Raw genomic sequence first — 26,094 nt, 5'->3', positions numbered from 1 at the left:
CATTTAATGACCACTTCAATACCCCATCTTGGGCCCCCTTTTTCCTACTGTCCCATTTGGTGGTTTTTAGGGACTATACACATGTAACTTCCCCTTTTCCCTCAGTACTAAGAGGGATTTTTTACTCATATTCTTTTCCAAACTAGTTTCTACGTTCATGACCAAGTCAAGGATTTCCAAACTGACATCTGATGTCCCTGGACAGGCCTCTTCTCAGGCAGAACCACCAGCCCGTGGGATGTCTCCATCAGGATTCTGCCCAAGTCACCACCTAAAACAAAACCGTAAACCACAGAAAGCTGCACACACAGTCTCTTGCTGCTGCGACTGGATCCTCTCACCACCTTTTCCTTGCTGGATGATGGCTGCAGCTGTCTCAGTTGGTCCCCTGGTCCCAGCCTCTCTATATCCTGATTATAGCTGGCAGTGAGCTTCCTAAGTACAAACCCTGACATGTCACTCCCCTGGCTGACATCCTTCAGTGGTGCTCTGCCTGCAGGCTAGAGCCCACCTCCTTGGCTGGCAGGAAGAGTTTGCAAATTGGGTTTCCAACCATATCGCATCTCCTCTCACACCCTGCCCTGTGCACTTATTCAGCCAAGTGACAAAACAAGCCCCTTTCTCTTGCTTTAGCACAGTGAACCCAGCACACATCAACATCCCAATCCTTAAGGGTCTATCTCGGTATGAATCAGAGGATTACTCCCCCAGGTTCCCAAAGAGAAGGTTGTCTTCTGTGATCTCATATCAGCACTTTTTATTTTTCATCTCACTGGTCTCTGTCCCCAGCTCCAGGGAGCATGTGTTTGGTGAAAGCCTAGAACAAGAGGGAAAAATGAGAATAGAGATGGCACCTATTTGCAGGGATATATATATATATATATTTTTTTTTCCTGTTTTCTCTAATGTCTAATGAACAGACTATACTATCTCTGTATGTTCCAAAATCAAAGGCCAGTAAGGTGTGGCAGACAGATCTCTGAGTTTGAGACCAGTCTGGTCTACAAAGTGAGTTCCAGGACAGCCAGGGTTACACAGAGATACCCTGTCTTGAAAATGACAACAGAGACCTGGTGCCCAGGGCCTGCTCTACCTCAAGTCCTTCTCTCTCAGGAACCCTCTGGGCTCCTCAAGACCACATTTGAACTCCACAATGTAAGACTGAGCAAGGCAGAAAGGCCTCTACATCTTCAGCAGAGAGGGGGACCACCCACATATGCGACATTCCTTGGCTTTAGAAAGGCTGCACTGCTCTTGCAGCTCAGTGCCAAAACACATTTTTGGATGAATATTAATCAGGACTCCCCTGTATTCCCAGGCTGAGCACAAAAGATGTACCTTGACAGACCATGTGTAAGCTTTCTAGAGATAGGGATGCTAGCACCCCTGTACATCTGCTAGCTTATCTCCCTGAGATGGTGGGAAGGGATAATCCTCGGAAATTCTCCCCTCCCCCACTTTTGCCAAAGCTGTAATGATCTTCTGTGGTCACGATCTTCAGCTAGGCACATCGGGTTTACACTTAAGTCTGTGAAAAATAATCCTCCGTAGTGTTCAGTCTGATATCTGCTATTATTTTTCCTTAAACACAAAACAAACAAACAAAAAAACACAAACCTGACTAGTTCCAAAAATAAAACTCAAAGGAGAAAAAGCTCAGACAAGAAGCAAACCTCGAGGCTAAGAAATCATCACTGTGATTAACAGCACATGAGTGTTACCTGCCGCACGGGCTCCTATGGTAAATGCAATTAGCACAATTTTCTTGCGATTCCCCACTGTTCTTAACATTTATGCCTAACTCTTGAAGCAGCCACTTTAATAGCAATAAATGACAGGAAAGCTCTTCTGGTGTATAGGCAGACTTTCACGTCTCAGGCTGGGAGCCTCCGGACAGATGCTGGGCCCTGTTGGTTCAGAGTTTCAGGACGGTGCTTCCAGGCCCTGTGGAGTCCATGTGAAGCCCAACCCCAGCAGGCGCTGCGACACTTGAGGCAAGCAGGGCCTCTGCCCTCGGGAAAGCGATGCCTGGTGCCACCGGCCTGTGCTCTTACAATGTGTCTGCCAGGATGGAAGGACCTTGGGAAAGGATCCATGTCCAGGTGGAGGGTGGGGTCTTGCAGCAACAGTGCAGAGAGAATAAAGAAAGAGGGGAGAGTCACATGGCTTGTTTGTGAGAACTGACAGGGCCTGGCAGGCACTTCTGCCACTGAGAACAGACTGAACATCAGTGACACTGGGAAGTATAATTAGCGAGACTTCTGATTCAAGTTCACACACAGTCCACGCCTCTGTGTCTCCATTATCATTAACTGGAATCTAATATTGACCATGTTCTTTCCACAGAGGAGTAGTTAAAAGAAAGGAAGAGAATTCCCACGAGCCAGAGGAACCACATGATTTGGTCCACGGCCCCCCAGCAACAAAGGCGCCACCACAGCCAGGAGACAACTTTGGATGTGGCTCAGCTGCAGAGTGCTCAGTTGCCTGTGGAAGACTGTGGGTCCAACCCCAGTACTGGGGAAGGGTGGCAAAATGAAGGATTGGCTCAGAAGATTAAGTCAGTCAAGAAGGGACACAGCAAGCACTTAAGTCAGCTCAACAGAGTAACGTGTACTTCATACCAAGCAAGAGCTGGGTCTCAAAGTCAAGGTTTATTAATTCTTCAAATGTTCAAGCTATACAAATTTTGTTTCGCAGATGTGCACACACATGTTTACATCATAACAAAGTTGATGTTTAATAAAATATTATCTCCTTAAGGACCAAAGAGGCCAAAAAGCTTCAACCATGAGTTAGTATGTGATGTACATTTATAGGTGCTACCGAAAGTCTGACATAAATACGTAACACAGCTAAGAAAAGCTGTAACCCAAATGCTCACACACCTTACTACATCTGTATTAAGGTAGAAGACAAGATTACATCATACAGACTAAGATGACTTAAGGACTCTTGTTAGGTGATAAAAGCTATGACCATAAACCACCATTTCTCTGAGACTTAACCATAAAATGCAATTACCTTAAATCCCAAACTATGCTATCCTCTCACCCTCCATGTTATCTTCTAAACTGAGCGACACAGTCTATCTGACCCCTCTGTGATGTATGCAGTGACCACTAGTGGTGACGATCAGTAGTGGAAATAGCAAGGTTGACCACACGTGCATTTGATATAACTACTGCCATTATGAAAAGGATCAATAAAAAGAATGGTCAAAATCAACACCTCCTTTAACCTGCTTGATCTCTTGCTGTGTTTTAACAATAAAAGCCAAAAGCACACACGGGCTGCCTCTTCCATAGAAATCTTTACATGGCGAAATACTTAACCCAGGTTTAGATTACCCGCAGTAAGACAAAGTATTCTTTCCTGCATGCATGGATTCTGTTGGGCCTGACTCATGAGGCACACAGAAAGATGAGTCACAGCCAAGTCTATTTGACCATATGAGGCTCTATTTTAAGGCGAGTTCTCTCTCTCTCCATCACACACACACACACACACACACACACACACACACACAAAGCAATTCATCCACTGATGGGCTTTGTCATATGACAGTGCCAAGTAGGAAACCAAGGTACAACATACTCAATGTAAACACAGACATCAAACTGCAGAGACTTTCATGGCTGCATATAAACATAACTAAATGAGAACTCTTTCAAATGTTCTTATATGCCCCCAAACACCCAAGTCTGAATTCTAGAAAAAACACATTAAATTAAACTCTCCAATATCTTTGCAATAAGGCTTTCCATGTAAGGCTACCTTTATTATAAGGTTATGTTGACAGAACTTGTGAAAATAACAAAACGTGCACCAAAATTCAAGCTAACTAAAGAGAGAGGCATTGGTCTTAAAAGGGACGGCAGAAACATTTGTTTATAAATCAAAATTATGCTTAAGCCAAAATCTAAATTAAAACACATAGAATTAAATATTTCTTACTCTTAAGCATAAAACTGAACCACCATGATACAAATGGACAAATATAAAAAGCACTTTAGTGCAAAACGGACACATACTTTACCTGTACATACTTAATTAAAATAGAACATCACCTATAACATGTAGATTATATATTTAAAAAAAAAACCTGCAGTATGTGAACTTTACAGAAGCAGGGTCTGGTCTTTACTTCCACATTAGAAAAGGCCTAACAGTTTCTCTTTGGGGATTTCCAGTCAATGACTTTCTAAAATGAAGAATAACACCAATTTGAGTCACAGGCCGTTTGGTGCACTCATGTGTAAGCCGTCAATCTAAAGCCTTAGAAGCAAAGAATGATTGACACTACATGATGCAGAAGAAAAATGTGAGATTTCTGCTCTAACTCAAAGACTTAGACAGTCTATGTATTTTTAATGACCGAACAGGCTGATCAAAAGCTGTTTAGTAAAAATAAATTTGATTACCAACTACATTAAAATGCTTTTAACCTGGGAACAGTCCCACAATGCCTCCAATACAAAGATAAACTAATAAATGAATAACAACCTAATGATAAGGGAGAGATTTTTAAAAAGTTGGACAGTTACTGAACTCATTTCCTCTACCAAACTCTCAGTGACATTAAGAGAAAAAAGTTCTAGTTATTTTTGCCCAATAATTTAATCAAATACTATAGAAAAATGTTATAAAGGTAGGTTTGGCAGGAATTGCTTATTAAGTTTCCAAATTAGATTTAAATAAAAGAAACAAAATAGGATTAAAGAAATTAAGACTACCTCACTGGACATATGAAGATGGTGATGATGATGGTGTCAGCAAACACTAAAAGAGCTGCATGCTGGGTAACTAGAGATTCACAACAAAAATTCCTGTCACCCAGGATGCCAGGTGCCATCAGGTTTTATGGTGGCTGCTGATTCTGGTGTAGGTCGATATAAAATAATCATTGGGTATCGCTGGTCTCAATCACAGAGCTGTTCCAAAGCTGAAATGTGCTGACGGTTGGGGTGAAGGTGGGTGAAGGCAATTAAAGTGTCTGTTCCTCTAGTGGAGACGGATCTGAAGTGTGCTTATGTAGTAATTAAACAAGCAGGCCTCCAACTTCAATTCAAGCACACTGGTCCTTCCAGACAGATAACAACCAGCCACACCTTCTGCTCACAGAATGATTCATTCTTCTTGTAACTGCATAAGGAGAGCAATTAAGAGCTTTGACTAAAACCCACTTTCTACTCTTGGCTATGGCAGGTGGGTCCACTGTTAGGACATCTAAGTGACTTGCTACCTCCTGTCACCATGGGTCATGAGTGTGGTGGCCCACTCAGCGTCTCCAGGGGCCGTATTATGGTACCCCCAACACATCCTTGTAAAGGAAACTGTCATGGTGACTTTCTCATCCCCAAAAGACTGTTTCCCTTAAGCAGGGGCCTGGCCGCAGAAAACCTCTTCCCCAACCTAGGTAACGGTAAGGCCAAGTTGATACCACTGCAGGCATTGAACAGGAAAAGTGCAAAGAGAATCAACCAGTAGATCTAAAGGGGGAAAATGCTGGAAGAGAAGCAAAGATGCCACGTGGGCCAGGACCACACCAGGCCTGACCCTAAACCGTGAGGCGCTGGAAGGGCACACACTGGAGTCACCACACTCAGTCAGATGGATGCTCTGAGTGCTTATCTATAACCTTGGGTACCCTCCGTGCTTTCCTGGAACAAATGAGTTATAAATATAGGGATATTGATGGTCATTAAACATGCACCCTCACACACACACACACACACACACACACACACACACACACACATATGGCATAAGTAGCACTTGCCTGAAACCTCAGCATTTGGGAGGCTGAAGCAGAAGGATTTCAAGTGCAAGGACAGACTAGGTCATACAAGCTCAGATTTGAGACCCTGTCTCCAAAACAGAACCATGGAGACAGCTCTCACCAAGGAGCTTGGGCGCAGTTGGCAGGCATTCTGGTGTACTCTATGGTGGAGATAAAATCAACACAAAAGATACATTCCTAATGTTTATTTTTTGTTTCTTCTGTGCATGGGGGTCCTGCCTTCACACGTGTCCATGAACTACAATCATGCAGTCCCCAGAAGAAGGTATTGGACCCTCTGGAGCTGGAGTTACAGACAGCTGTGTGTAGCCCTTTGGATGCTAAGAATCAGACCCTGGTCCTCTGGAAGAGCAGCCAGTGCTCTGAACTGCAACTATCTCTCCAGCCCCCAAAAGATATATCTCTAAGACTTTTGGCTGGAATAATCTTTTCTCTAAGCAAATTTTATTAGAGTAATAACTAGGGTCGGAGATTTGTTTTCAGAATACTTATAAATATTAGACAAAATAATAAAACACCAGTACATTATCTTTTTATTTTAAAAAGTTGCTATAATTTTTGGTTACTCTCTAATGCTGGGAGGTGTAGCCATTATTCAAGCATTTCATAACTAAAAATTGGGGAGCCTACTGATCTCATGAACTGTTATAAATAGTACTGAATACATTTACCCTACAATGGCAGCAAAGTGTATCTCTCCTTGAAAGCTTTTTGCTCAAAATATTTTATAAATATATTACATATCAGTATGACAAAAATCTAGGTTCAAGATTGCTAACCCATGTTTTCACTGAAGATCAGTAACATCTGTTCAGCACATTCATAAGATTTATTAAAAATATAGCCATTAGCTAAAGCCCTTCGGGCTATATGTACGGAATCAGAGCAATGTTAAGCGTTCAGTCAACTAGGACATTAGCCATGTGACTCATGAAGAATGTCAGTGGGCATCTACCCATTAGTTATCTGTCGCACTAGAACACCTACAAGCACTCTTCCAGCGTTTGAGTATCTGTTATTTGCAGATAATAGAAAACTTTTTCCTCACTTCTTTCCTGAGGGGATTTCAGGATGATTGTATTCATGATGAATGATTGCAATTAAAAAAAAAATCTAGACTTAGTGCTTATGTAAAAGAGCCTCAAACCAACGAATGGACCTTTATAAATTTAAGATTAAAAAATTTACTATGGGGTGGGCTGTGTATGTAAGTTCAGGTGCCTGCAGAAGCCAGAAGAGGGCATCAACTCCTCCGCAGCTGGAGGTACAGGTGGTTCTAACTCCCGAGGGCTCCTCTGTAAGAGCAGGACCTACTCCTAACCCTGAGCCATCTCTCCAGCCCCCAGAAAGGATCTTTAGACTAAATCAGGAAGAGGGCTTTTCCAGGTCCAAATCATTCTCGGAGAGTCTCTGCTGGGGTGAGGGCAGCCAATGTCGTCTACATGATTCCACAGGCACAGCAGGGCTACGCTTGCCATGGCTTGACACAAAGACTGTCTATGCAGTCCAGGTTGTTCTCAAGTCTGGAATCCTCCAGTCTTTTGAGTGTTGGTATCACAGCAAGAACAACTGTATACGGAAATAACACCCATTAGGCTAAAGCTCCTACTAACGAGCGCACAAATAAAAGGATTAAAGAAAGCCAGCTTGGGCTGGAGATATGGCTCAGAAGTTAAGAACACTCACTGTTCTTCCAAAGGTCCTGAGTTCAATTCCCAGCAACCACATGGTGGCTCACAACCATCTATAGTAAGATCTGGTGTGCAGGCAGAATGCTGTATAAATAATAAATAAATCTTAAAAAAAAAAAAAAAGAAAAGAAAGCCAGATCGGTGGCATACTCCTGGCACTTGGGGAGGCAGAGGCAGGCAGATCTCTGTGAGTTCAAGCCCAGCCAGTCTACAAAGCGAGTCCAGAACAGCCAAGTAGACACAGAGAAACCCTGTCTCAAAAAAAAACAAGAAAGAAAAAGAAAAAAAAATATTAGCCATGTACCTGTAATCACATTTAGCTTATTTTTCCCCTAAGGCAATGCTTTTTTCCTAAGGCAGGTTAACTATCAAGTTTTTTTTTTTGAGACACACCCCTTAGAACTCAGCAACATGTTTCCTGGTAGAAATCTACTACAGACAGATGGAGAATGCAGTTCTGCTAAGAAGCTCAATTTCCCAGCTTTTCTATGGAGGCATCCCTAAAACATGCAGAGAGAGGGAGGAAAGGAGAAAGAGAAAAGGAGACAGGCAGAGACAGACGGGATAGGGTGCAGGGAGGGAGATTTCACTGGCACTGACATTTCACCGTTAAAAGAGGCCTCCAGCTTATCTGACTTTGAGAACCCAAGGTCAGAGAATAAATACTCATTCAAAGAGGGCTGGGGAGATAGCTCAGCGGTTAAGAGCACTGGCTGTTCTTACAGAGGACCCATGGAGTTACCCACATGGCTGTCTGTAACTCCAGCTCCACAGCACCCAGCACCCTCACATAGACATACATGCAAGAAAAAACACCAATGCACATACATAAAAAAAAAAAAAAAAAAGCCAGGCATAGTGGTGCATGCCTATAATCCCAGCACATGGGAAACAGGGGCAGGTGGATCTCTGTGAGTTCAAGGCCATTCTAGTCTACAAAGACAGTTCCAGGACAGCCAGGGCTGTTACACAGAGAAGCCCTGTCTCAAAACAAAACAAAACAAAACAAAACAAAACAAAACAAAACAAAACAAAAGAACCATTCAAAGGAACTAACCAGTAGAAACAAATCATCTTGTAGCTCCTATGTCCAAGTGTCTCTGTATCTTTAGGGAAGTGAACACAAAACTCAGATTAACTTGGGTTAATGAAGAGAGTCAGCTTAATAGACTCAGAAACTATTAAATGTGTATCAATCGAGGAGCTGTTTAAAAGCTGTTAGTGAGCAGTTCTATGTCTTCCGCTTGATTAGTACCTTGTAAGGGACACAGAGACTCATCAGCAAAATGTTTCCTGACACAAGCATTAAAACTCAACTCACCATAGAGCCTTCCCATCTGTTCATGAATATACACTGTTCACACTGTTAGGAACTAATGTCCACACACACACACACACACACACACACACACACACACACACCGTACATCTAGGAATACAAAGAACATTCCCCAGCCTGAAGAGAGCCAATGCCAGCCAGCAGTACACTAACAGGACAGAGTGGAAACGTCCTCTGGGACCAGAAATCAGAACAGGACATGTCGCACTGGCCACTTATACTTGACATTGTACTGGAAGTCCCAGCAGGGGCAATTAGGCAACAGAAAGAATTAGAAAGTGTCTAGATTGGAAAGAAAAAAGTAATACCATCTCGTTGAGGATGCTGTGGCCACAATAACAGAAAAAAAAAAAAAAAACCCACCAAAATCCTTTTAAAGATGAGAGAGCCAATAGGTGAATTCAGCTAGGCTAGAGGCTTTAAGAGCAATATGAAACAATCAGGATCACCACACCCTAGCAATGAGCACTCTCCAGATGAAATCAAGACAACAACAGCAGCAGCCGGGTGTGATGGCACATACCTTTGAGCCTGGCACCTGAGAGGCAGAGGCAGATGGACCTCAGGGAGTTCAAGGCCAGTTTAGTCTACACAGTAAGTTCAAGCCAGCCAGAGCTACACAGTGAGACCTTATCTAAAAGAAAAGAGGGGGGAGGAGTCCATTCACAACAGCATCAAAAATAACAAAATATGTAGGAGTGAATTAAACCCAAGAAGCGCACATGGGAAGTTAGGGATCTGTGTTCTAAGAAACAAATGGAAAGATAGCCTGTGTTCACGGACTGGAACACTTAGCGCTGTAAGACTGTAACGCTATCTTAATTGATTTACAGATTTGATGAGACCCATGCCATGCCAACACTTTAACTACCAGCAGCTGCAAGTGGTGGTGCAGTTCCGTAGTTCCTAATCCCAACACCCCTGAGGCTGAGTAAAGAGAGAGGACTGAGCTCAAAACTAGCCTGGGCTACACAGAAAGTTCAAGTCCAATCTTGGCTAGTCAGACAACGCACGCCTTTCATCCCAGCCCTTGGGAGGCAGAGGCGTGCGAATCACTGTGAATTGGAGACCAGCCTGGTCTACAAAGCAAGTCCAGGACAGCCAGAACTACAAAGAGAAACCCTGTCTTGAAAAACAAACAAACAAACAAACAAACAAACAAAAACACCAACAAAGTGTTTCCCAGTTGTCTTTCATGAAGAGGAAATGATATGCTGGGTCCGTGGGATTGCTGAGTGGGTAAAGGCACTTGCCTGCAGGGCCTGACAGCCTGGGTTCCACACCAAGATTCTGCTCTGGGAAGAGAGAGAACTGATTCCAGAAGGTTGTCCACACTCACACACATGTATCCCACACACATACACTACTATTAAATTAGATTTAAAATGAAAAAAAAAAAAGATACAACAACTCTAAAGTTCACATAGAAATTAGAGGGATCAAGAACAGATAAAATTCTTGAAAAGATTCATAGTTCCTGATTTCCAAACTTACTAAAAACTGTTACTTTCCGCATGGTTCTGCCATGGAAATCACTGGGAAAAATGCACCGCAAAATAAAATAAAGAAAAATAAACACTTGGCTGGCATCAGAATTCAGCAATAGAAACGTGGAAGTAAAATTCTCCAGCCAACTGGCTCATAAGGAGGAAAGTAGGTTCTCTTCAGAATGACAAGTAAGCAGAACAGAGACAAAAACAAATATTTACTACCTCACTGTATATTAGTACACAAAAGAAATCTTTCACTTTGCTTCCTGCACTGGCTGGTTTTGTGTCAACTTGGCATAAACTAGAGTCATCAGAGGGGAAGGACCCTCAGTTGAGAAAATGCCTCCATGAGATCCAGCTGGAGGGCATTTTCTCAATGAGCGATCAACAGAGGAGGGCCAGCCCATGGTGGATGGTGCCATCCCTGGGCTGCTGGTTCTGGGTTCTAAAAGAAAGCAGGCTGAGCAAGCCCTCCGTGGCCTCTGCATCAGCTCCTACCTCCAGGCTCCGGTTCTGGTTGAGTTCCTGTCCTGACTTTCTTTGATGATGAACAGTGCTGTGGAAGTGTAAGCCAAATAAACTCTTTCCTCTCCAACGTGCTTTTTGGTCATGGTGTTTTGCTGCCTCAAAAGAAAGCCTAACTAAGACTTTTTCTTTCTTACAAAAACAAGTAAGTAAACATTCATACCATGCAAATGCCTCTACTCTGTCACGGGCGGAATTACAGATTTTGAAAACAATACTAGTAACTGAAGTCTAACAAAAGGAATATCTCTCCATGGCAAGATTAAGGGAGTTTTAGTTTTAATGAAATGGGCACCTCAATGGAATGAGGACACCGGAGTCCTACCTCAGACAGAGTGATGTCATTTCTTGCAGGGGAGCCCCAAATAATATGCCGACAGCTTTTACTCACCAAATGTCACTTACGCTTTAACTTGGATTATGCAATTGGATTCACGATGACATTTTAAAATTCCCACCGGTGCTGCTAAATTAAAGAACAAGGTGTGCTGGTGCCTGTCTGTAGATCCCAGCACTCAGGAGGTTGAAGCAGGAGGAGTGCTACACAGCTGAGACCAGCCTGGTTACACAAGACTCTGTCTCGTGAACAATAAAATAAAATGCAGCATAAATGCAGATTATCATATTCCATCCCCTAAACCGGCCAGTGAGCCTACACAAAAGGCCAAAAGTTAAAGTGCGCTTCTGGGAAATGTAGCCCAGTGACAGTGTGCTTGACCAACATGCCTGAGGTCCTAGGTTCAATTCCCAGTAGGAGAAAATTTTAAAAGGTTGATGTGCTCCTTGGGAATGCCCGAGAGCCCTGGGAAATCTAAAAGTGTATATGTACGTTGTCACCTAGTGGAGCATCATCACCACGCTTGGTGACAATTCACAAGGCTACGGAAGGCTCCACAGCAAATGGGACAGTTAGGCGTTAGTTTTTTCTTTCTGAAAAAGAACTGCTGTGACCATTCCCGTATGTGCAGATGGGTTCTTGAAAGGCAGGAAGCAAACACCATATGAATGCTTGCTGAACAAACAGAGCAGTGCGTTTAACCTTCCCTGACCAACTGGAGCCTGTCCAGAGTTCTCGATTAAAGCTTCCTGCTCAGCTGTGGCTCTCCTAAACAATGCAATAACCAACTGCCTGTACACACACACACACACACGCACAGAAAAAGTTGTTCAAAAATTCTACTGAAGGGTTAGGAGCGTAAGGGGGTTTGCTTAGCATGTATAAGGTCAGTTTCTAGCACTAGGATTGGCAGTGGGAAGAAATACAAAGACAAAACATCTCAGAAGTATGAGTTTTCACTTGGGGAGGCAGAGGCAGGCAGATCTCTGAGTTTGAGGCTAGCCTTGTCTACAAAACAAGTGCAGGAGTGCCAAGGTGACACAGAGAAAACCTGTCCCCAAAACAAAACAAAACAAAACAAAACAAAAACAAAACTGTGAGTTTCTTTTGGACATGGTGGTGCAAACCTGTAATCTGAGCACTTTGGGAGACAGAGACTAGAGAACCACTAGTTCAAGACCAACATGGTGCTGGGAGGCAGAGACAGACCTCTGTGAATTCAAGGCCAGCTTGGTCTACGTAGTGAGTTCAAGGCCAGCCAGAGCTATATAATGAGATCTTGTTGAGAGGAGAGAGAAAGTGTCAGAGTCTAGGATATGCAGAATCCTATTTCATAAATTCCAAACAAAATCAAATGAACAAAAATAGAATAAAAATCTGAGTTTCCTAAGGCATTGCACAATTCCGAATTCTCCTTTCTGACATTTAAGGCCTGTAAAAACAATAACTGTTTTTTAATTTGAACTAAAAGTGAAGTAATCTCTAAAAAAATTAAAGAAAATGTTTTAAAATATGTGTGTATGTATGTATGCATGTATGTACGTACGTACATCATGTATGTGTGTGACTATTGCCCTAGGAAGCCAGAGGAGGCATTGATTCTCCTGGAAATAGAGTTAAAAGGGTTGTAAGGCCACTAAGTGCGTGCTAGGGAACCCAACCCAGGTCACTGGTAAGAGCAGCCAGTGCTCTTAGCCAATGAACATTTTTCTCAAACTCCTAAGGTAGAAAATATTTTAAAAGAAATCCTTCGTACCTTTTTTTGTTTTGTTTTGTTTTCGAGACAGGGTTTCTCTGTGTAGCCTTGGCTGTCCAGGCTAGCCTCCAACTCACAGAGATCCTCCTGCTTCTGCCTCCCAGAGTACTGCTGGCTCCTCCATACCTTTTAACTTTGCAAAATTAAAACAAAACAAAAAGTGGAGTGGGGAAAAAAGGAGTAGATAAAAGAACCAGCAGTCTAGAATCAACTTCCTCTTGCCTAACCTGACCTGACAGAGGTATGAGCGACTTACAATCCAGTGTTGCTAGAACCTGGGGCGAGGCAGACCAGAAGGCCCCCCACATCTGCTTAGTCCTGACTTCCCGTGATCCTGACGATTCTTAACGCACGTTTGACCAGGTGATTAGTGTGCACAAAGAAGACACACCTCTGACAGGCCAGAGGGGAATACTCTGCCACTCTGTGTTAAGTTGAAGTTGCAAAGCTTAGCTGTATAACTAAGCTAGGAGTTTTCGCTCTTTGTTTTCACATCTATAAAAAACAAGCTTCTAGAAAATATCAAACTAACTAAGAAAATTCTCCCCACAGCAGCATTAGGCTTCTTCCTATGCCCACTCTACAGGATCGCAAGAGATGTAGGCAAGACAAGCACACAAAGATTTAAAAGGGCTGATAAGATGGTTCAGCAGATCGAGTATGTCAAGCCAATCAGATTGAGTTCAACCCCCAGAAACCATATAATGGATACAGAGAACAGACTCCTATAAATTGTCCTCTGACCTAGACATGCACATGCACACACACACACACACACACACACACATGCCCACACACACATAGAATAAATGTACTTTTAAGAAAAGATTATTTTGACATACTAACAGCCGCTATGAACAAATAGATTTTAACATTTCAAAATAAGATTACAAATGTGCAATCACATGTAACTACTAATCCCAAGAATAAATGGAAGTGTTTGAATTAGCAACTCAGCAACAGTTATAAATTTTTTTTTTAAGGGGAGTGGAAGCTGGGCATCGTAGTCCACTCCTTTAATTCCAACTTGAGAAACACAGACAAGTGGATCTCTTGAGGTCAAGGCCAGACTGGTCTATAAAGCAGTTCCAGGACAGCCAGGGCTACATAGAGGAGCCCTGCCTCGAACAATAAAAAAAGGAGAATTTATTGAGTTACACGATCACTTTTACATATATCCCCTAATTTTTTTTCCTACTCTTTCTACTCTCTTGTTTCAGTGAATACAAATCAAGATACATATAAGAGCAATCACATATGCTCAAAGTCAAAATAAAGACTTTGGCATCCTTCTCTCTGAAGAGACTTCTTGGGGTGGGGGTGGGGCCTCATGAAAGCATTTTTGCCATGAAGACAAAACTGTGAAGAATGTAAAAGTACATCTAAGAAGGAGACACCACCTCAGCAATTAAAAAAAAAACAACTTTATTTTTAAAACTGTGTGTGTGTGTGCATGAGCGTGTGTGTGTGTGTGTGTGTGTGTGTGTGTGTGTGCAGAAGACTGGAGTTCAGGAAACCATCTGTTTGGGGTTTTGTCTTTTGAAAGCAGCTGGGTATTGTGGCATGCACCTGTAATTCTAGCACTTGAGAGGCCGAGGCAGGGTGGTTGTCACAAGTTTACGGTCAGCCTTATCTAAACAGCAGAGACCCGGTTCCCCACCCCCACCCCCCGTCCAAACCCAATATAAACAAATAAATAAGACGAAACAAAAAAATCAGTAACATTCAGAGAAAGCTGCAAGAAAATTCCTCTGTTTCTAAGAAGGTCCAGCATCCTGAAGGACAAAACAACTCTGCTGTGTTTTCTCCTTTGCAAATGAGCCAGTTTAGCATGTCTCCTGTTTATAGCCAGGTAGCTGGACGGCTGCTGGCAACATCCTAGGTGCTTCCTGATGAAAGGCAGCCCCCGTGAAAAGTCCAGCACCAACCCTTGCTACCTAAAAGCCCAGAAATGTACATCTTCTTGTCTCTTCACACCCGTTTCTGCCTCACAGCAGCCATCTGTAATACACACTGTGGGGCTATGGCAGTGCGTGTGTGCCCGTGCCGGCCCCAGCTCACAGCAGGACTAAGTTGCTTACATACAGATGTCCTGCATATTCATTCACGCCAAGCATCCCGGTGCCAGGAAACCTAAAGGTTACCATATTCTTGCTAATAATATAGATGAGCTATCTTCTGCATATGATTTGCATAAATCACAAAGCTTAAAAATAAATAAAATTATGCCATATGTTCAGTTAAAATGCAACAAAATACATAAATAACAATTTAGTGTGTAAAGTTAGCACACCAATGAAGGTAGTGGGAAAGAATGAGATTTTCTTTCTTTCTTTCTTTCTTTTTTTTTTTAATGGCCAGAATCACAAGAATTCAGAAAAGGAAATTAGGGACTAGGAACTGGTTTTGCTATTCTTCCCTGATCATGGCAATGAAAAATAAGTGCGGCCTATGACGGTTTCTGCCAAACCTAGAGGTGTGTGCAGAGTAAACTGCTGGGCAATAAAGGTTTCAGCTCCAACTCCTTAATCATCATATGCTCTCTTGCCTTGGTTTTTCTACCCGTAATGGCAAGAGCTGAACTGATGGCTAATATTCCTTAATGGACACTTCTGGCAATTCTTTCTTTGAAAAGTATTTCCCTCACCCCTGATGATCACAGTATGCAAACTAAATTATTCCTGAATCATTGACTTTGTGTGTGGATGCACATGATTTCTTTATTACACTTTATTGGAAAAGTAATATTCTAATTCATACTGTGAAAACTTAGCACTGAAGAGCCATCACGTTTGCACAGCCTAACACTGGCAATCTAGACAGAGGAATGTAGTCTGCTGCCTGATACCCGTACAGGAAGAGTTTTGGGGTGACTGTGTGTCACAGTGATGGGGAGCCAGGGCAAATAACTATGTCTACACTGATTACAGCTGGCTTAGAATCGACTTAGTGACACTGAACTAAGACAATAATATTTCTCCTTTTGTGACAACATAAAATATGACTGCTGTGACAAAGGGCTAGATAAATATCTTTTTTCTTCCTTTGAGCCTTTTTAAACTCGCGGTACTGAGAAAAAAGTTGAGAGCTGCAGAAGAGAACTATGGGTTCAAACAGTGACAATATCATACCATTTTTATTACCATTTTCTGTCAGAGATGTTCTCTGCTATCTGAATGTTAGGACTCTTATCGCTGAGTCACAGCAATGGACTCTAATATCTCGAAACAAAATGCTAAACAACACAAGCTCTCTTCGTTATCACCTACTCTTTGGGAACCTAACTGGAAAGAGAAAAACACACCTAAGGTCCCATGAAGTTGTAAGATAAGAGAAGTGATAGGCACAAAAATTAAGCCAAGGATAGAGAAGTATGCAAAGTTTTTCAAATAATATTTTTTGCTTGTCTCTAGCTCCCATGATACAGTTTAAATTTGGGCCAACTTTTTAAAGTATTTGTTAAACAGTTCCCGCTTGTGACATATGTTTCCAGGATACTTCTGACATTGATATGAGAAATTATAAAACATTTAGAAATGAAAATGTTAGTCTCAAAAATAACACTGCAAGTTCCAAGCTTCTTCTGAATTCGTTAAGAAGGAAAAGCATTTGGAAAATAGTGTCTTTCTGCTTTAAAGTGTTCAAATAATGTGCTTAAGAACACAATCCCACAACAATGTAACTGTGTGAGGCCCACGGCCCAGACAAGACCAAATAAAACCAGGTCCTAAAGTTTACTCTAGGTGTCACTGTTCCTGTGTGTGGTCCCAGTCCTGTTTACTCCACAAGTAAACTGCTTTATCCCTTCAGCTGGTAAGGATAATGTCACCCTACCAACACTACGACAATACAATTGCATGGCTTGCCCAGGGGGAAACACACGAGTAAGAAGCAGTGTCAACTCTCTACCAAATGAAGTGTGCACAAGGGTTGATTTGCAATACATTAATTCAGGAACTCAGCCGAGAGGCTCCTACTATATCTAGCTGATCTAAACTTGAGCTCGTGATAACACTGCACAAAGCTATGGTAGATGAAAGTGATAGGTAATGCCAACAGAACGATCCCACTGACAACACAAACTCCTCCAAGAATTCTTCCAGGCACCGTGATAGGATACATATCTCCATAGCCAACTGTAGTCATAGAGATGATCACCCACCAGCAGGCAGCGGGAATGCTGGCGAAGTCCTTGTTGGATGTTTCCAGGTCCAACCCATGTTCAAGAAGCTGAGAAAGTGCACTAAAGATTGCCATGGCAACACAGATGAAGACAAGTAACATAACCATCTCTCGGTAGCATCGCTTGAGAGTCAAGCCCAGTGTCTGCAGCCCGATGAAGTGCCGGGCAAGCTTGATCACCCAGAAGATCCTCATCATTCGTAGGACCCTCAAGGTGACTCCGGCCCTCTGGAGCTGAGAGTTCTCGCCTGTAAAGACTGTCATTAGCACAGAGATGTAATAGGGCGTGATCGCCAGCAAGTCAATGATGTTCAGGGGTCTCTTGACAAACTCACACTTGTTTTTGGAGACGATGAACCTCACGATGCACTCCGCAGTGAACCAACCTATGCAGATAGCTTCAATTATCCTGTCAAGAGAACAAAGGGGAATTGATCATTTTATTTTTAAGCATTTTAATAGCTCTCAGAGTCTTCAGATAGTACTACACTGACATATTAATTCAGTCACATTTCCAGAAAACATGAAGAACAGACAGTGTTAAACATCAGCAGCGCCACTGGAAAGCAACAGGACAATAAGTACTGCGATTCAGGTGATAATTGAGTTTCAGAAAGTTCTTATACATTAGCCTACATGAAATACCATTAAAAGAAAGTAGGTTCCCCTCCCCCCACTGTTAGCACTTGAAAAACAAAAAACCAGAAAACCTCTTTTCTATTTGATGGTGTGAACTTGGCTTAAACTGATCTAACCATGCCCCTTAGCTATGAATATGTGAAATTTCACATATTCTCAGAGGACAATGGTTCCCAACTGTGGGTTCAGCAGAAGGGTTTTGCTCCCCCAAAGCAAAAAGATGATCTAAAATGTGACTCTTCTTCTCCAGAAGGCTTGTGTGGGAGACACTGGGGTGGGGGGAGCTTTTAGGGATTGCTTGGATGCCCACTGCAGGCAGGGTAGCAGGTCTACTCCTCTCAGCCTGGAAAACAGGCTAAGGACTCCTGGGCTGGGCCAAACCATTACTAAGACCTTCCACAAAGAACACAACTATTCGGTTTAATACTTTTATAATGATTTTTATGCAGCCTATAGAATTAAGATTTATTTATTTAGCTGAGCACAGTGCCACATGCCTGTGATCTATCTCAGTACTCTGGGAGGTAGAGGCAGGCGGATCTCTGTGAGTTCAAGGCCAGCCTGGTCTACAAAGGGAATCCAGGACAGCCAGGGCTACACAGAGAAACCCTGTCTCAAAAAAAAAAGGCTTTATTTATTTTTATTTTCCATGTATGGGTGTTTGCCTGCAGGCATATATGTGTATAAGTGTGCAGTACCCACATAGTCCAGAAGAGGTCATCATATCTCCTTGAGCTGGGGTTACAGACATTTATGAGTGGCGATGTGAGTGCTAGGAATCCAACCTGAGTCCTCTGGAAGAGCAGCCAGTGCTCTTAGCACCCAACCATCTCCCTAGCCCCTGTAGTGTAGTATTAAAATACAAACGGTTTGCCCAGGGCCATTATTTCTCAAGCATCCTATACCACTGCCTATGCTGAAAATAATATTTGCAGAATAATCTAGAGCTGAGGGGCATGATTCTTAGAAGAGGCAGCAACCTCAAGGCTAGCCCCACTCCTACTCTGCACTCTAAGGCTAAAGGAATCCAATCTTAGCATACTGGTAGGAAGCCTGACCTGAAGGAGCAGCTAGTCCAGAGGTAACCGTAAACTGACTTAAACATTTTAATTTAGAGTTATCATTAGTCTTCCATCATTCACTTTTCACACATAGTCAACTAAGTGGATAGAAGTGGGTAGACAGCACTGTAAAAAGAATTACTCTTAGTCCGTTCCACAGAATCCAAGCTGCCCCAGATGTCACCTGAAAATGAGTGAATACAATTAACCCAAGTTTTTCCTTAGTATGAGGCTTTCCAAAGCCATAAAGATTAACTTTATTAATTTTTACTTTTTTTTTTTGAGTAAGTATTCATATCCACATGGTTCAAAACTACACATCTGGCCGGGCACAGCAGTGTATTCCTATAGTCTGAGCACTTGTGGGGTAGGGGTAGGAGGGTCAGGAATCTAGGGCTAGCCTCTGCCACATAGCAAGTTAGAAGCCATCTTGGCCTTCCTGGAACCACACCCCCCATAATAAAAATACGAAAGAACACAATAAGGAAAATCCCAGCCAGGCACAGTGACGTGTGCCTGTTCACCCCGCAGCATGGAGGTGGAAGGAGAATCACAGACAGCTCACAAGTTAGGGACCAGCCACAGGGAGGCTCTAGAAAAGAGCCTGTCTTACTCTCACCCTGTTTCCAAGCCACACAGCTACCCTCTGTGGAGGTAAAAAACAAAGCAGTTTCTTATAAATCCTTACAAGGTTACTTTATATACAGTATAAACAAACAAAGGCTGTATTGTATGTGTCCCCAGCATCTCTTGGGGACCATTCCTTTCAGCTCGGTGAACACAAAACTGGGGGGGGTGAGCAGGGAGTATGTGTGCACAGGCTTTACTCTCTAGCTGTATTACCTGGAGACACCATCTCTCCCTGGCAGAGGCCAGAAGTCCCCTCCATCCTCCTGTTCCTGCCCACACCCCAGCACTAGACGTGCCTGGCTTGAGACCCCACAGGGTCACATGTCAGATACCCTGCATATCAGAGATTTCTATTACGATTCCTGACAGTAGCAAAAACCACAGTTATGAATTCGCAACAAAAATAATTTTATGGTTGGGGGTCACCGAAACATGAGGAGCTGTATTAAAGGGTCGCAGCGTTAGAAGACTGAGAACCACTGGGCCAAACCATCTCCCCAGCACCTGAGCTTTCTCAGTTATTGTCTGGTGTGATGGTATGTGTGTGGATTACAGGCTGAGACCTTGCCTCCAAAGCAAACAAAAACAAACAAAAGCAATGGAAAAGGTGGGGAGGAAAAGAGAGATGAGTGGGGTGGGGAGGGAGGACAGACACACTAGGGAAAGAGCAAGCTGGGCATAGTAGTATCAGCAACTGGGAGGCAGAAGCAGAAGGATCAGGAAGGAGTTCAAGGTCTACCTATCTTAAAAGCAAAACAAATTAAAAAAAAAAAGACTTTTTTAAAAAGCTTCCTTACTTCTTAAATGTGGTTCCACGGAATGCCTGAATATCTGAAAATGACTCGCTCAGGTAGTTCATTTACAGTTTCTAATCCCTGGCCCCAGAACAAGTTTTAGCTTTAGAGAGGCTCTCACAGGCTGACTTCAAGCTCACAGTGATCCTGTCTCAGCTTCCTCGGTCCTGGCAGGACAAGCATAGGCTACTAGGCCCAGATGAATATTTTTGCTTCTACCTCAGTTCACATTTTTGCATTTTAAACCCTAGACTAGGGAGGAGAACTTTGGTTAGATCTGGCCCACCTAGTTCCACAGAGGTTATGCTAACCTGCCCTCCCACCAACTCGGGCAGTACCCACAGCACCCCAAAGTAAAGCAGCAGAGCACCCGGAGATCGCTGCCACTCTGATTTGACGGAAGCCACAGTCTTGTTTGAAAGGATGCTGAGAATGTTTTCATGTGCTAAAGGTCTGTTCCGTGACCTATGCCAATTGCCCCAGGCCTTCAATCTACTCACATACATGATGGAGATACCACAGGGCATGCAGACTGTCAGAGCAAGTCTGCTTAGTCTTGGAAAACTGCCCACAGGCTTTGCCTAGAAATGTGTTTGTCACAGGAGACAAAAAAACTACAGCCTGCGGTCCAAATTCTTCCGGCGGTCTTTTTTTTTTTTTTTTTTTTTTTTTTTTGTATGACATTTTTGAATGGTTGGAGGAAAAATGAAAAGAAAAAGAATTAGATTCCATGACATTTATTAACTACACAAAACTAGAATCTCCCCCTGCCCGCCATAGCGTCTCTGGAACACAGCCAAACTAGTTTACATCTGCTGTGGCTGCTTTCATGCTGCAAGGATCCATGCCGAGTGGTCGTGACAGAACTTAGACGGCTCTGTAAGGCCCCAACCTGGGCTTTAGGACCTCGATTGTCTTTTCTGAGGTGAATGGCAGTGTTTTCAGCCATTCAGCAGTGTTTTCACACACAGCCATCAGGGGAACAGTGGAAGTAACACACTGTCCAGGCGAGGGAGACGAGCCGATGATGTCACTGCTGAGACTGCCATTCCTCTACTGTGGATCTGCTGCGCTACTCCCGGATTTTTTTGTCTGACAGAAGCGTCCCTGTCCTCACCAGAGTAATGGGAGCTGGTGCTATGAAGGCTTCAGTAAATGTTGGGGCTCAGAAAACTGGGCGGGTCGTAAACCTTGGAAGAGATGGGGAATCCCAAGGAACAGTTTTCAAAGACACTGTTTGAACAAGCTTAACGCAACATCACCTCTACCTGGTTGTATTGGTCAAAGAGCCCACCCGGTCCCTGTATTTCTAGACTCCTTGAGGCGGGTCATGTGACGTGTTCTAACCAATGGGCATGAGTTCAGAACTACAGAGTCGTGGGCCTGTATTGTTGCCCTGCTGTGGTAGCCTGGAAGCCGGATAATCCGGGCTGGCCAGCCTGTTCTACAGAGCAAGTTCCAGGACAGCCAGGGCTACACAGGGAAACCCTGTCCCGAAATACACTCACACACAAATCGCCTGCAGGCTACGTGTATAGGATATACATGAACATAAATAACAAATTTTGGGTTTTACCCTTGGATAACCTATTACATATGTGGAAATATTCTAAAATCTGAAGGGGAAGGGAACACCTGAAATCTCAACCACCTCTGGCCTTGACCATTTTGGATAAAGGATGAACAACCTATGACAACTTCAGTTCTTGGAGTTGCTTTTGGGCGAAATACATCTGCTCTCTAACTAGCGGGCTGTGTCTTCTCCAGCCAGACTCAAGAAGGGCGCTGTACTTAACAGCAAGGAGCCCATGCTCTTCCCCTTTGCTGTGTGAGCCCCATCCGCCATCCCAGTGTGTGGATGTTCCTGGAGCCTTGTCAACTCTAAAATCCTAAGATCTATTACTTTCAGAAGAGCAAAATTCTTAATTGTGCCCAAAATACCAGAAAATTTTCTGACTAATTATTTCCACCAGCAGCCAAAGTTGCTTAGATTAAGGAGGAGGAAATTCAAATGATGTGGAATAATCTTCCGGTAAGGAAATTCAAAGAGGCAAGCTTGTCTGTAATGAGGTCCTGGGGGTGCTTCACTGCCTGCCCCCCCAAGCCAGATGAATGCTCTCGAGACTCACACTGAAGGGATGAATCAGCTAGGAATCCCGAGTACCGCTTCCACCTAGGATTATGCCAAGGCAGCCTTCATCAACAAACACCTGACGCCTGCCAAAGTCCCCAAGCAGCTCTCACCAACGCACCAACGACTGTGGGTAGCCGGCACTGTCTGCTGAGCATGGTGGCAAACAATGGTGCCTTCTGAAGGCTAGGCCCATCAAAAGCAAGCAGGAGAAACGAGAGGACATTGGGGAAGCATATACCTTGGAAGCCTTTCTAGTTGCATTGCTAATAAAAAATGCTTGCAACTTACTGGGGCCCTTCAGTTGCGCGCTGTGCTAAGCACTGTACAGACAGCTCTTGAGTAAGCCTTTCCAGACTCCTAGCAAGTGTGTTTCCCCTAATCTCTCTGTTATAGATGACAAAACTGAGACTGGGTGGTTAACCATCTTTTCCAGCATCACACCATCAGGAACTGCAGTGGCACGGGTAACAAAGCCCAGACCGACAGTCCTTTAGCGCAGTCTAACACGGTTATACAGTGTTTAGTGTTATATCTGCAAAGACTTTCAAGACAGTGTCCACTGTTAGTGTTAAATGATTTGCCTCTATCTTCGTTCCCATAGTGTCTTAGTTAGGGTTGCTATTACTTTGACCAAACACCATGACCAAAAAGCAAGCTGGGGAGGAAAGGTTTATCTGGCTTACACTTCCTCATTGCTGTTCATCACCAAAGTCAGGACAGGAACTCAAGCAGGGCACAGACCTGGAGGCAGGAGCTGATGCAGAGGCCATGGAGGGGTGCTGCTTGCTGGCTTGTTCCACATGGCTTACTCAGCCTGCTTTCCTATAGAATCCAGAACCATGAGCCCAGGCATGGCACCACGCACAATGGGCTGGGCTCTGCCCCACTGATCACTAACTGAGAAGATGCCTCACAGCTGGATCTCATGGAGGCGTTTCCTCAGCTGAGGCTCCTTCCTCTCTGAGGACTCCAGCTTGTGTCAAGTTGACACACACAACCAGCCAGTACACGTGGCTTCTAAACTCATTAGTAGTTTATTATCTCAGGAGTGGGGCGATGAGGAAAAGGTAAGAATGAGCCAGTCTTCTGTCTTGGCCTCTACCACACTGTGAGGAACCCTGAAGGCCTCTGATACGCAGGTGTTATGGTTTTGGACTTTCCTGCTGAAAGATCCTGAGCCAGGCAAACTTGTCTGATACTCTGTACCAATAGTAGAAAATGGACTGCAACATTTAGAACATAAAAAACTCTTTCTTTCTCTGGTCCTGGAGAACTTTCATGCTGCCGGCAAACACCAGCCATTGCCAGTTGCTGGCCAATCCCTCAAGACAGAAGGCACTTCTGGGAATGACCCAGAGGCTCTCTTAAGGGAAGGAAATTCTCCTTAGCATTAACTGGTATCTGTCTCCGTCCTAAGGGACAGGACACAAAGACCACTGACTATGCCAGTGACATGGAAGGTCAAGGCCTGTAGGTGCTCTCTTCATCTGTTCTCCATAACACTGTATTGCCAAAGCTTTCAAATGTGCAAAATGCAAGCAGGTTCATCAATGTTTAACTTACACATTTGTGTATTTATTTTGGCAGTGTTGGATCCTGCACTCGCGAAGCGAGCATTCTAACACTGGGTTCAAGGCCCAATGGCTCTCTTAAAAGTGTTGAGGTTGCTGACTGCCAGTTCTCCTTAACTATTCATTAATCTCATTTCTAATGCAGTTCAATGGCACACATTATTCACTTCCCCCTAAAAACACTATGCTGGAGTCAGTATTTGTTTAATTTTTCTCTTGATACAAACTTTATACAGTGAAATGTTCACACCTTAGCTATATTCATTGAGTTCTGTCGAACTTTAACCTAAATCCCTATCAGACCAAAGCTTCCACAGCAGCCTGAGCCCTCTGCATGACTTCCTTCCATCTCCTGCCCTCAATTTCCACATCCACCAGACACACAGTGAACACACAACAGGGGCTTGTTCAGCACAACAGAAGTGGCCCTGATGGACATAAGGCCTGGCATGGCTACTCCACGGCAGAGGTGGGATTGTAAAACGGGGCACCCATGAGGGTCTCTCACCGAACCTACAGCTTGCCATCTCATCTACACTGACTGACAGATCGCCCGCCCCAGGATCTGCCTATCCCAGCCCTACACCAAGTGCTGGGATTATAGCTACTACTGTGCTCAGCTCTCACATGGGTGTGGAGATCTGAATTCAAGTTCTCATGCTTGCACAGCAAGCCCTTTCTTTACCTATTGAGCCACCTCTCCTGCCTTCAAAAGGAAAGAAAATCCTATCACATGCTAGCCACAGCACATGTAAACCTTTGACGCTTTAAGCTAAGTAAAAAATATGCCAACCCCACAAAGATAAATGCTATGAAATCCTGCTGACACAAGGAATCTAAATAGTTAACCTAAATCAGAAAGTGGAATTGTGGGTAGCAGAGGCTGGGAAACTGTCCAATGGGTATATAGTTTCAGATTTATAGGATGATAAAGTGCCGAAAGCCTATTTTATAACAAAGAGACTATGTAGCACCACTCAATTATACACTTAAAAAGTAAAAATTGAAATGTGAGCTTTTAAAACCACAATTAAAAAAATATATGGGCAGTAATGGGATTTAAATCCACACCCTTGACACTTAACCCAGAGCCTTAACCGGGTACTTTTTTTTTTTTTTTTTTTTTTGAGGCAGGGTTTCTCTGTGTAGCCTTGCCTGTCCTGGACTACAAATTGCTATGTAGACCAGACTGGCCTCCGCCTCGCAGAAATCCTCCTGCCTCTGCCTCCTGAGTGCTGGGGATTACAGGTGTGCACCACCACGCCTAGTTCAACCTGGCACTTCTTACTGCCCAGCCATATCACTCTCCAAGTCAAGTTAAAAAATGGTGTTCATCTTGTCATTAGTTAGTTTATATTCCATTACCTCCAAAAATGATTTATTTGTGAATGACAACAAGAACCCAAATAAAACTGTTGTGGATGTAAACATGTTTTTATTTTAATCTTGGGTGTGGGACATTGTACTAATTCCGATTGTCCACAGCAGCAGGCTATTTGCCTCGTGGGGGCTCTGAGAGGAGCTCTTTGCCAGCAGGAATTAGTTGAAGTCTGAGGACTCTGAGGGGTATAAATATGACAGCCCAGAGGAAGAAAGGGCAGGCGGCTTAGAGGAGTCGGGGGCCCGCTTGCTGCTCTTGCTGGTTCCCTGGACTTCTGGATTGCCTGAAGACAGAAACTGGTATTGCCCCCAAAAGAATCCTATGCTCCGACCCAGCAGGAAGAAGTAAAGTACGTCCCCTTTCCCTTACCACGTTTCTTTCCCCCTTCCTGGGATTCGGGGGTTGGAGGGAAAGTATAAGCTTTAAGGAAGCCCCCAAAAAAGTAGGGTTTGAAAAACTAGCACCAAAAAAAAAAAAGAAAAAATAAAAAAAAAAAAAGAAAAACTAGCACCTACAAAATTCAGTATGACAAAGATAGCTAGAAAACTGAACAGCCGGGTGGAGACATGGCTCAGTGGGGGAGGGGCACTTCCTGACATTCAGAGGACAACTGGCCTGAAAATAAGAGCCTAGAAAATGCCTTGGCACATAGTGGATTGTGACTATCACAGACTTGTATTATAACTCCTACTATTACTGGCCCGTGGCCATTCAGTCTTCAAATACAAAAGGAGATCATTTTAATGTTTTACTGGGTGCAA

At 43.5% G+C, this 26,094-nt stretch overlaps 1 protein-coding gene across 1 annotated transcript in view; it reads right to left on the bottom strand.

The window, feature by feature from the left end:
• Positions 1–2,641: 2,641 nt before the first annotated feature.
• Kcng3 (potassium voltage-gated channel modifier subfamily G member 3) overlaps positions 2,642–26,094 on the bottom strand; it is a 50,540-nt gene continuing 27,087 nt past the window's right edge. The window contains exon 2 of the mRNA XM_021648711.2: positions 2,642–17,532. Within this exon, the coding sequence (XP_021504386.1) occupies positions 16,887–17,532 (646 nt within the window). The 3' untranslated portion in view covers positions 2,642–16,886. The remainder of the gene's footprint in view (positions 17,533–26,094) is intronic.

This window comes from Meriones unguiculatus, chromosome 1 (genome assembly GCF_030254825.1).
Source record: "Meriones unguiculatus strain TT.TT164.6M chromosome 1, Bangor_MerUng_6.1, whole genome shotgun sequence".
NCBI lineage: Eukaryota > Metazoa > Chordata > Mammalia > Rodentia > Muridae > Meriones > Meriones unguiculatus.
Note: the sequence above shows the minus strand (reverse complement) of the source record. Positions and strands in the feature narration are given on the sequence as shown.